General features: G+C 57.0%; 1 protein-coding gene across 2 annotated transcripts in view; it reads left to right on the forward strand.

Annotated features, from left to right (window-relative positions):
* The window catches only part of Spdef (SAM pointed domain containing ETS transcription factor), a 13,707-nt gene that overhangs the window by 981 nt on the left and 2,203 nt on the right, over positions 1-10,523 (forward strand). Inside the window, exons 2-5 of one of the 2 annotated variants that reach the window (XM_005360374.2) lie at positions 7,346-7,777; positions 9,253-9,450; positions 10,201-10,248; positions 10,349-10,495. In XM_005360374.2, the coding sequence (XP_005360431.1) occupies positions 7,372-7,777; positions 9,253-9,450; positions 10,201-10,248; positions 10,349-10,495 (799 nt within the window). In that variant the 5' untranslated portion in view covers positions 7,346-7,371. Of the gene's footprint in view, positions 1-7,345; positions 7,778-9,252; positions 9,451-10,200; positions 10,249-10,348; positions 10,496-10,523 lie in introns of those variants that run through there. The other variant, XM_005360375.1, reaches the window with a different exon arrangement.

A 10,523-nucleotide genomic window follows, 5' to 3' on the forward strand; every position in this document is an offset into this window, starting at 1 on the left:
CATACTGGCTGCGGTTTGAGCTGCTTTCTGTAGCCCCGGAGTAGTACAGGCTGGTCTTGAGTTCACGTTAAATCTTACCCTGAAGGCACTCATTTTTCAAGACAGGGTTTCTCTGTGGTTTTGGAGCCTGTCCTGGCACTAGCTCTGTAGACCAGGCTGGTCTCGAACTCACAGAGATTCACCTGCGTCTGCCTCCCGAGTGCTGGGATTGAAGACGTGTGCCACCATACTGGCTGCGGTTTGAGCTGCTTTCTGTAGCCCCGGAGTAGTACAGGCTGGTCTTGAGTTCACGTTAAATCTTACCCTGAAGGCACTCATTTCTGCTGGTTTAGGTGTTTATAAATTGCATTTATTTTGAGAGTGCGTGTGTATAGGGGTAGGGTGTTGATGTGGGGTCAGAGGCCAGCCTGCCTCCTGGAGTCCTGTAGAGCTACACCTGCCTTGACTCCTGGGGACCACCATGCCCAGCTTCGAGTCCGTTCTTGCTTTTATCATTTGTGCCAGGCTTGGTCTGGTCACAATTGTCTTTACTTGCTGAGCCGTCTTGCCAGCTCCAAGGCACTCATTTCTAAACTGTCAGACTCCCATAGTGAGGAGAGGAGGGCGAGTGTAGTAGGAATGACAGGGTTGAGGGCCTGAGCCCCGGAGGTGCCCCTGAGGCTGGCCTAGGGGTGTGTGTGTGTGTGTGTGTGTGTGAGAGAGAGAGAGACCCCTGAGGCTGGCTGAGGGATGTGTGTGTGTGTGTGTGTGAGAGAGAGAGAGAGAGAGAGGAGGCTTGTGTGTGTGTGTGTGTGTGTGTGAGAGAGAGAGAGAGAGAGAGAGAGAGAGAGAGAGAGAGAGACCCCTGAGGCTGGCCAAGGTGTGTGTATGTGAGAGAGACAGAGACAGAGACAGAAAGACAGAGAGAGAGACAGAGAGAAAGAGACAGAGAGTGGCCCCTGAGACTGGCCAAGGTGTGCCTATGCGTGTAGGGGGTATGGGTGTGTGTGTAAGAGCATGTGCATGCATGGGTCCCCTATATGGGCCCCAGACCTCTTGCCTCCACTCCCAGCAGTGTCCAGCAGCCCCAGTCCAGTCACAGGCCTCCATGGATGACCCCATGCCCCTGGCCAAGACGGAGACTCAGCTCATTTCCTGCCCCCACCTCCCCAAGCAAACAGCTTCAAGACAACCCCAATAAAGCTGCAGGGCCCCATACCAGCTGCTCCCTGAAGTAACAAAGTAAACAGCCCTGCAGCTTCCCCCAGCCCAGGAAGAGGGCAGAGCGAGCAGGTGCTGCCCACCGCACGTGCGGATGGTTCCAGCAAGCTGAGCGTCTGATGCTGCCTGGAGGAGTACCCTATCCCAGCACACGGGCACTGGGAGGCCGAGGAAGGGCAAGGACGGTCTCGCTGGGTCTAGGAGCCTGGCTGTAAGTGGTCCAGCATCTCTCCCATGCCAGGTGTGGTGGGTGCCCACGGCTGAATATTGTGTTTTGCAAGTTTTACCTGTCAAAGATGCTCAGGACCCTGTGACTCAGGCGTGACTTTCCTGCCATCCAGACCCAAGACAGAAGGGCTACATCCATTGGGTGTCCAGTGGCTGCTAAGACAGGGCCTGCAGGGAACCAGAACAGGAGGCTAAGCTGGCTGGCTAGCTGTGGCCCGTGCTGAACCCAGAAAGGGTCAGCTCTAGCTGGCTGGAAGCCCAAGGCCCCGCATGCGGAGTAAGAAAGGATGGGTTAAGGATCACGGGGCATCTCTCTTCCTTGGAGTGTTTGTAGCCCTCGTCTGTTGAATAGGAAGGTTATACACCATAGTCTCCCCACGAAGGGAGATGTCCTGAAGGAGATGCTGGAATGGGAGTCTGAGAGCTGCTTAGGAGCTGGCTAGACGTTGGCTGGACTTGCCAGCTTATATCCTAGGCTTGCGGGGGCATACAATGGGCAGGGATTCCTGGCTGTGGCTCCCACCAGAAAGTAAGGTGGTATAGATGAGGCCAGCAGCTATCCAGACCTGGGCAGAGTGGAGGAAGGGCAAGGAGCCCAGACCTCCCTCTCCTCCACCCTCAAGTCTCTGCCATTTCACTTAGTGGGGTGCCAGTCTTCCCTTGTTCTCATCCTTCCTTCCTCTCCTCCCTCTCTCCAGTCTCTCCCCTCACCTGTTCCCAGGTGAGCATTCAGGCACGCTCCACCGTGGTAATCCCCAGGAAAGCCTTCCGCCAGTGCTCCAACCCCTTCACACCAGGCAACCCACAGCCTTAACATACAGCACAGCTGTCTCAGAAGAAATGCTTCCACAGCCAGAGCTGGAGGACGGGAGGCAGGACCTAGCTCTGGCCTGGGACCCTCCCCTTGTCCCGTCCCCGAGCCCCCACAGGCAGCTCAGCAGGTAGAACCGCTCTTCTCAAAGCAAACCTTGGCACCGTTGCCCTGGGCCCTTGCTGACATTTAACGCTCTGGGCTCCAGCTGCCACTGTGAAGCCTGAACCTGCCACTCCTTTCCCACCCTTCCTGCTGATCATTCCTGGTCACCCAGAGACCTCACTAGTATCCTGCGGGGGCCATGGGACAAGGGCCTCCCAGCACAGAAGAAAAAGACAATGAGGCCTCTCAGGGTTCTTCCAGGGAGGCACCCCTACCCCCAGGGCTGAGATGGGAACCCTTAGTGGCTGGGTTCAGGCAGCAGGGGGCTCCCAACCAGAAGGGGACATAAGTCTAGGGACACTTCCTGTCGCACCTCCTCATCTGTCCCAGCCTCCCTGGACCGTTCATTCTGGGTCTTGATTGGTTGCAGGAGGAGTGGGAAAGAGAGGAGCCGCTGTATTCTGCCCTCTGAGGAGGGTCCCTGGGCTCAGACGTGGGAAGCCTGTGCTGCTAGAGAAGGAAGGCAGCCCCATAGGCCCTGAGGGCTCCCTGAGGAAAGGACTTCTCTGGAAGACTCACACACACAGGAGACCAAGCAAAGACGAAACTGCAGTTTCTGGAAAACTCTTGACAGTCAGGCAAAAAGTGCAGCAGGGTAGTCAGTGGACTCTTCAAGCCCCAGCCTCCCCCAGGCCCCCCGGGGGACTGGGGCCTTGCTGGCAGCAGGAGTGGGAACAGGGGGGCTGGGGCCTTGCTGGCAGCAGGAGGAAGAACAGGCTGACAGTAACTGCTATCACATGGGAGCCTCTCAGAACCTGTGAACACAAATTCCAGGGACAATTAGGGACACTCAGCTATGTCTTTCTTTTCCTCCCACTTCTCATTTTATAAGGACAAGGTCCCATGTAGCCCAAACCAACCTCAGACTACACTGGGGTAGTGGCTGGTCTGTTTGGTGGAGGGAGGCCAAGCCAGCACTCCCGACACCACAGGGTGCCAGTGAGGAGGCCTGATTCCCCTCACCTCAAGGGATATAAGGAAGGGCAAGGCTGCTGGGTGCCAGAGCCTTGAAAGGCAGAGATGGGCAGGGGAGTGGCAGGCCAGGGGGAGACTGGAGCGTGCAGGGGGGAGGTCAGGAAAGTGGCGAGCCTGAGATCCTTAAGGCTTGGACTGACCCGGCTCTCTCCATGGTGCTGACAAGCCTGTGGGTATTGGGGTGCAGGCGTGGGGGCTCTCCCACTCTGTGGGGCTCTTCATCAGGTCCTAGTCTCTCTCCATACCCTGTCTCTAGCCTGTTTAAGGGGTTCAGAGGTTGGGAGGACTTGGGGAGTGGCCAGCAACTGGGGCCAGACCTCACAAAGTCAGGCCACCGGAGGCTGAGCAGGGGGTGACAGTGGCTGACACGTCCCTCAGGGCCACTTTCCCAGGTCCTGAAACTGGGTCTCAGGACAGGGGGTGGCCTAAGGCATTTTCATGCTCCATCACCGTCCCTAGGAGGCTGGGTCTAGAAGAAGAAACCTCACAGGCCATAGAGTTCAGGGGCTCCTGACACACGGCCACCAGGCATTTCATGAGGGTCTCCTGGACAACTTCATTCCCTGAGGATGGAGTATTGGATATGAGCAGAAGACACGAGGGGCAAAGGTGGCCCCAAAGGGAATGGGGTGCTCAGTCTCCACCATTGGTTTCTCTGTGCCCTACTTATCTTCCTGGGGGACAGGAGTTACTTAGGGATGGACTCCAAGCTATGAAGGTCTACCCGCTAACCCTCCAGTGTGGCCCTGCCTCTTGACTCGGCCTGCACCAGCTGTCACCACGCTTTCTTTTGTCTGGAGAGGCAGCCAGGGCTTCTGGGGCAAGAGCAAGCCAGACCCACTGAGCCTTAATCCAGACTCTACCCCCTGAGATCAGCTCGAGGTTTGGAGATGGGAGGGATCACTTGGGAGACTGTAACCCTGGGCAATTGAGAGGGACAGAGAGTAGCCCGTGTTCAACACGCTGGCAGACCACAGGCTTGTTTTGGGATCTCAGGTCTGCAGAGCAGGTCTCTGGTTAGGTCCTGATTCCTCTGCGTGGGTCTGAGTCCCTCCCTGCCACTACCTGAGCTTCAGCCTTCCCCAAGTCCTCATATTCTCATAGGCAGATGGCTTTTTGAGGATATAGTCATGGACTTAGTTGCCAGTCATGGGGTGGAGGGACATTAGAAATGGAGATACCAGAAGGGCTCCATGGGGGTGGGGGTCTAGGGAGTTGGGATGAGAAAGAAATGGCATCTTGGGAAAGAGGACAGCAACATGGGGGAAATAGCATGACTATGTCCCCTGCAAGGAACGAGGAGAGAAATGCCAGCTTCATCAGAGCCTGGATGTGAGGAGAGCATGCTCTCTGGGTTCTGGCTGCCACACAACGCCTTCCCCCATTCTGAGTTTCATCTGTGCAGTGCTGAGATAGAACCCAGGACTTCACGCATGCTAACAAGCACTCTACCAGCTCAGCCATATCCCAACCTGTGGAGCCAGGCCGGCAGTCGGAGCTGTGCCTGCCAGGTGCTTGAGCAAAGTCTGATAAAAGGGCATTAGAAGGAAATGAACCTGGCAGTGGCGTGGGATGAGCAGCCAGGAGCAGAAGGAGAACCTTGGAGAATGCAGGGACCCAAGCAGGAGGTGGCCAAGACACCCCAGAAGAGGGAGAGGGTCAGAGCCGATGCCCTCAAGAGACTGTGGTCCAAGGAGCAGAGCCCACACATGGGCGGGTTACACTCTGCTAAGCCTGGCCATCATCTATGGGGGAGATTCCAGTTCATGTCCCCAGGCTGTGGGTGGCGTCCTAACTAGGGTTTCTATTGCTGCAATGAGACACCATGACCAAAGTGACCTGGGGAGGAAAGGGTTTATCTGAATGACACTTCCATATCACAGTTCACCCCTGAAGGAGATCAGGACAGGAACTCAAACAGGGCAGGAACCTGAGGGCAGGAACTGATGCAGAGGTCATGGAGGAGCTGCTTACTGGATTTCTCCTATGGCTCAGCCTTTTTTCTTTCTTTCTTACTTTTTTCTTCCTTCCTTCCTTCCTTCCTTCCTTCCTTTCTTTCTTTCTTTCTTTCTTTCTTTCTTTCTTTCCTTTCTTTTTTGAGATAAAGTTTCTCTGTAGCTTTGGTGCCTGTCCCAGAACTAGCTCTTGTAGACCAGGCTGGCCTCGAATTCCCAGAGATTCTCCTGCCTCTGCCTCATAAGTGCTGGCATTAAAGGCGTGTGCCACCACCGCCCAGCTCAGCCTTCTTTCTTATAGAACCCAGGACCGCCAGCCCAGGGATGTTACCACTGGCTGTGGGCTGGGCCTTAACCCATCAATACTAATTAAGAAAATGACCTACAAGCTTGCCTATAGCCTGATCTTACAAAGGCATTTTCTCAATTGAGGCTCCCTCCTCTGAGATGATTTTAGCTTGTGTCAAGTTGACAAAACTATCCAGCACAGGGTGTGTGGGCACCCTCGCGTGACAGCATCCTCTGTGACACCCTTTGCTCAGGCCTCAGCCCAGCTGCAGGCATGAGGAGTCAAAGGTGCAGCCAGCCATTGAGCCAAGCCACCAGGCCCCAGGCCTCAGGGAGCCTTTCCTTGGTGGCATACATAGTTCACTGTTCGGTCAGGGGAGCCCTGGATTGGGAAGCCGAGAGAGAGAGGAGGCTGGAGTCTCTGCTGGGGAAGGGTCCAGAAGGCATTGACTCTCCCACCCGTAACACAGGCTAGGAAGAAAGTTGAGACTGTCTCCCCCGGGGAGTGTGTGGGTGCCAGGGCTATGAAGCCCACTCAACAGACGAAGCAAGAACGTGGCAGTACATAGCACCTGGGTCAGCACTGGCCCCGCTTGCCACAGTGCCTGGACCCCAGCACCTGTCCGCCCCCCCACCCACACACCTGTGGCTGAGGCCAGGCAAACAGGGCCAGGGAGCATCGAGTTCTGTCTCTTGGAAAAGCTTACAGCTGGGCACAGGGCCCAGGGAGCTGGCAGGGACTATCCTAACGTGGCAGACGTGGGGCTGCTGGGGCTGTGGATTGGGCAGGAGGCCACTGAGGGGTGAAGGAGGAGGGATGGAGACTGGAGAAGGCTCTCTTGGGGTGGGGCTACCACCTGGGATATAGGGTGTGGGCACAGGCCAGGGTGGGGACACTGCCTTGGTAAATACCAAGGGCCCATGGCACACACACATGTTTGCACAGAAGGACTTGAAATTAATCCAGGCGTGCCCTCTGTCCCCCGAAACTCCAGACCCCCCCGCCCCTGCCCACCCTACCCACCCAAACCTTTTCTTCCTTGTCACTTAAAGGATTCTTTGAAAGGAAGAGTTGGAACCAGAGGTAACTCCTTTGTTGGATTTCTCTCTCTGCAGGAGCCTTCAGGGCTGTATTGGAGAGTGGGAAAGGCTGAGCATGAGCAAGGGGTGGGCACTGAACAAGGAGAAGGTTGGCACTGAGCAAGGAGAGGGTAGGCATGAGCAAGGGGGTTGGGGAGAGGAAGCTGAAATTCATCTCAGCTCACAGAAACCTGTTTCTTGAGTTGTAGGGCATTTTCAGACAGGTCAGCTGTGGTCCTGAAGAAACCCAAGGGTTTTTCCAGTCTGGGCCTTTTCCTTTGCCCCTGCAGTGGCAAAAGCCAGCTGCATGGTGGGCCCTACAGAGTGACCAGAGATGGAGCCAGGTGCCCTGGTTCTCCCCAGCACAGCTGCAATTCTAGCACTTAGGAGTTCCAGGAGGCAGGAGGACCAGATGGTCCAGGCCAGCCTGTGTTACGCCAGACCTTAAGAAAAACTGCCCCCCACCTGCCCGTGTCCCATCTTCCAGCCAGCCCTATACTCACTGCCCAGTGACCCAGAAGCCCCCAGGCCTCTCCCAGGCCCAGCCCACTGCCTGCTGAGCCTTGAGTCTTGCAACCAGCTTAGTGACTCCCACAGAGCCAGGGCAGCCGTGAGACCCACCTCCCTTCTCTGACTTCTACAGACGCAGCCACAAGACTCAGCGGCAGCATGGGCAGCGCCAGTCCGGGCCTGAGCGTCGTGTCCCCTGGTTGCCTGCTGCTGTCCCCAGATGTGGCACTGCGGACAGGTGTGGAGAAGCCGGCGGTGGAAACAGTGGGTCCTGAGAAGCGGGAATGGAGCCCCAGCCCACCGGCCACCCCTGAACAGGGCCTGTCTGCCTTCTACCTCTCCTACTTCAACATGTACCCCGAGGATGGCAGCTGGGTAGCCAAGGTCCCCGCGGCCAGTGCCAGGGAGGAACCGCTGGAGGAGCCTGAGCAGTGTCCGGTCATTGACAGCCAGGCCTCTGGGAGCAGTCTGGATGAGCACTCACTAGAGCAGGTGCAGTCCATGGTGGTGGGTGAAGTCCTGAAGGACATCGAGACCGCGTGCAAGCTACTCAACATCACAGCAGGTGAGACCCTCCCTGCCACCTCCACCAGGGACTCTGATCACCCTGGGCAGCCCAGGGCACACAGCAGCTGGAGCCAGGGCCGTGCCCACCCACACTGCCCCCTCTTAGTGGATAAAGAGCATTCACGCGCTGTTTCGTCTAGCGCCCCGCCTTTTCTGTTTCACCCACTTGGTCTCCCTTCTTTTCCACAACACTCACCCCAGGACCTTTGCACCTGCTGGTCCTTCAACCTAGAATGCTTTTCTCACGGATTAAGGTCCTGTCCCTGGCCGACTTCAGGCTTCACTGGCAGCAACCCCATGAGGCTGCTGATCCTCTGTTGAGATTGTCTCCCACTGACTGACTTGCCACTCACCCTACGGGGACCGGGGTTCTGAGCAGTTGACAGGATGTAGAGGTCCCTCTGTGTGTGGAGCTGGCCTGATGGAGCATAACTGAATAGCCGAATGTGGTCCCAGTCAACTGATGGGGGGCTGTGAGGAGGAGGGGGTACCAAGGAACAGACTGTGCATGTGTGTCTGTGTGTGTGTCTCTGTGTGTGCCTGGTCTGGGGTGTGTCATGGCTAGTGCTTCAGGTTGGACGGTTGAGGAACAGGAAGTCCTGATCTCCATCCTTTAGTTTTCCCATGGGAAGTAGGGGCTTCTCTTGCCCCTCCGCTCCTGCTCCACCACCCCAATGTGCTAGATGCTCCCAAGTGGTGTCCCCATTCCAGGTAGCTCCCCCTCACATCTCCTTGTCTCCACTTTCCCACACTCCAGAGAGCCCTGCCCCAGGAGGCTCTCCCACGGTACCACTTCCCTATCCCTGCTTGGGAGGGCTGTGCTCCCAGAACAATGGGGACAGAAACAAATTGCATTGACCTCAAGGAAGAAAACGGCCTTATGAAGTGGGAGCAGCCTAGCTTGCGGGTCACTCAGCTGGGACACTAGCTTGAAGCGGTGTTCTCCTGGAGGCCTCACTGCCACTGTGACCCAGTCTGGTTCCAGCTATGTGCCCCCAGAGCCGTTTCCCAGGGGACACACACAGCTGGTGAATCAGTTCCCCCACCTTTAGCTGATCTATAGCCAGTTGGGGCAGCTGCTATGAACCCAAATGCGTTTGCAAAGTGTTGGGCAAGGGACGCACCCCTCCCCTCACGCACCCCTGTTTCCTTGTCTCTAGAATTCCAGGATAAAGGGTTCCTGGGTGGGTTTTCTCCTTGAGAAGATTGTGAAAAGGCAAGAGGTATCTGGCTGTCTGTGGTTGAATGCCACTGTCCCCTTCAGAGCCCCCGTGAGGGGCTAGACAGACACCCGTTTGTGATGGGGTTTCAGAGGCAGCAAGCTTGTGTTAGGACCGTGGCTCTTCCTTCTCACTTCCTATTTGGTGGAGTGTCTGCCGTCATGGAGCTCCTTGAGGATCCGGATGTCATGGTCGGCCGCCTTTGGGGTGGCACCCACCACAGTCCCCAGCTAAGATGCTGTCTCTTGCCCAGACCCTGGGGACTGGAGCCCTGGAAACGTGCAGAAGTGGCTGCTGTGGACAGAGCACCAGTACCGGCTGCCTCCAGCAGGCAAAGCCTTCCAGGAGCTGGGCGGCAAGGAGCTGTGTGCCATGTCGGAGGAGCAGTTCCGCCAGCGTGCGCCCTTGGGTGGGGACGTGCTACATGCCCACCTGGACATCTGGAAGTCAGGTAAGACATGAAGCTGCATGGGCCAGGTCCCTCCTGGCTCCAGGCTGGCCTGGAACTTGGTCGATCTTTTTGCCTCCCAAGCACTGAGATTACAGGCACACATCCCATGCCCAGCTTTTTAAGCTTTTTAAAGAGGTAGTGACTGAACTCAGCTCAGTCAGCTTGAGCTCGAGCCCTGGCACCTGCACGTTAGGAGAGAACGGACTCCCCCAAATTGTCCTCTGACGTTCCCACGAGCGATGGCACACCTGTGCTTACACACACAGCGCTGTTGCCTGCTCTTTTTTCCTCTCTGGCACTTTGGAGGATTCTGCGTTTGCTCATTGGGTCAAGGCCCCTTCCCTTAGAGGGCTGGGAGACTGGGGGACAGGACCCACTCAGGTGACTCTGTGAATGGTCAGTGCCTGCCCCAGCCTGGGCGCCTGACCAGCAGATTCCATGGCTGATGACCTAGCAGGGGTGAGGGGGTGGTCGAGTGGGTAGCTAGAGAGAAAGGCCTGGTGCAAACGCTGAGGGCCAGCCCTCAGCACTGCCGCCTGGCCACAGCTCCAAAGAATGTCCCTGTCCCGTTTCACAGTGAGGAAAGGTAAGCCCCTGAACACAGAGGCACTGTGAAAGTGTCGCAGCTCCGACATTCCCACTCCCGTGTTAGCACCTACTTACCCTAGATAGGCGGGAGGCAGGGAGCTGTAGGACCCCAGCCACGGGGGACCTCAGCTGGGTATCCAACCTCCCCTGCTTGTCCCACAGCGGCCTGGATGAAGGAGAGGACCTCGCCCGGGGCCCTTCACTACTGCGGTGAGCCGGGCAGGCGCAAGAAGGCCTGGTGGGGCTGAGGGAGGCTGCCCGGGGAAGCGGGTGGTGGCCATGCCACTCACCCTACCGCCCTGGCTTCCAGCCTCCACCAGCGAGGAGGGATGGACAGACGGCGAGGTGGATTCGTCGTGCTCCGGGCAACCCATTCACCTGTGGCAGTTCCTCAAAGAGCTGCTGCTCAAGCCCCACAGCTACGGCCGCTTCATCCGCTGGCTCAACAAGGAGAAAGGTACAATACCTCCTCCCAGAAACACACA

Source organism: Microtus ochrogaster, linkage group LG2 (genome assembly GCF_000317375.1).
Source record: "Microtus ochrogaster isolate Prairie Vole_2 linkage group LG2, MicOch1.0, whole genome shotgun sequence".
Taxonomy (NCBI): domain Eukaryota; kingdom Metazoa; phylum Chordata; class Mammalia; order Rodentia; family Cricetidae; genus Microtus; species Microtus ochrogaster.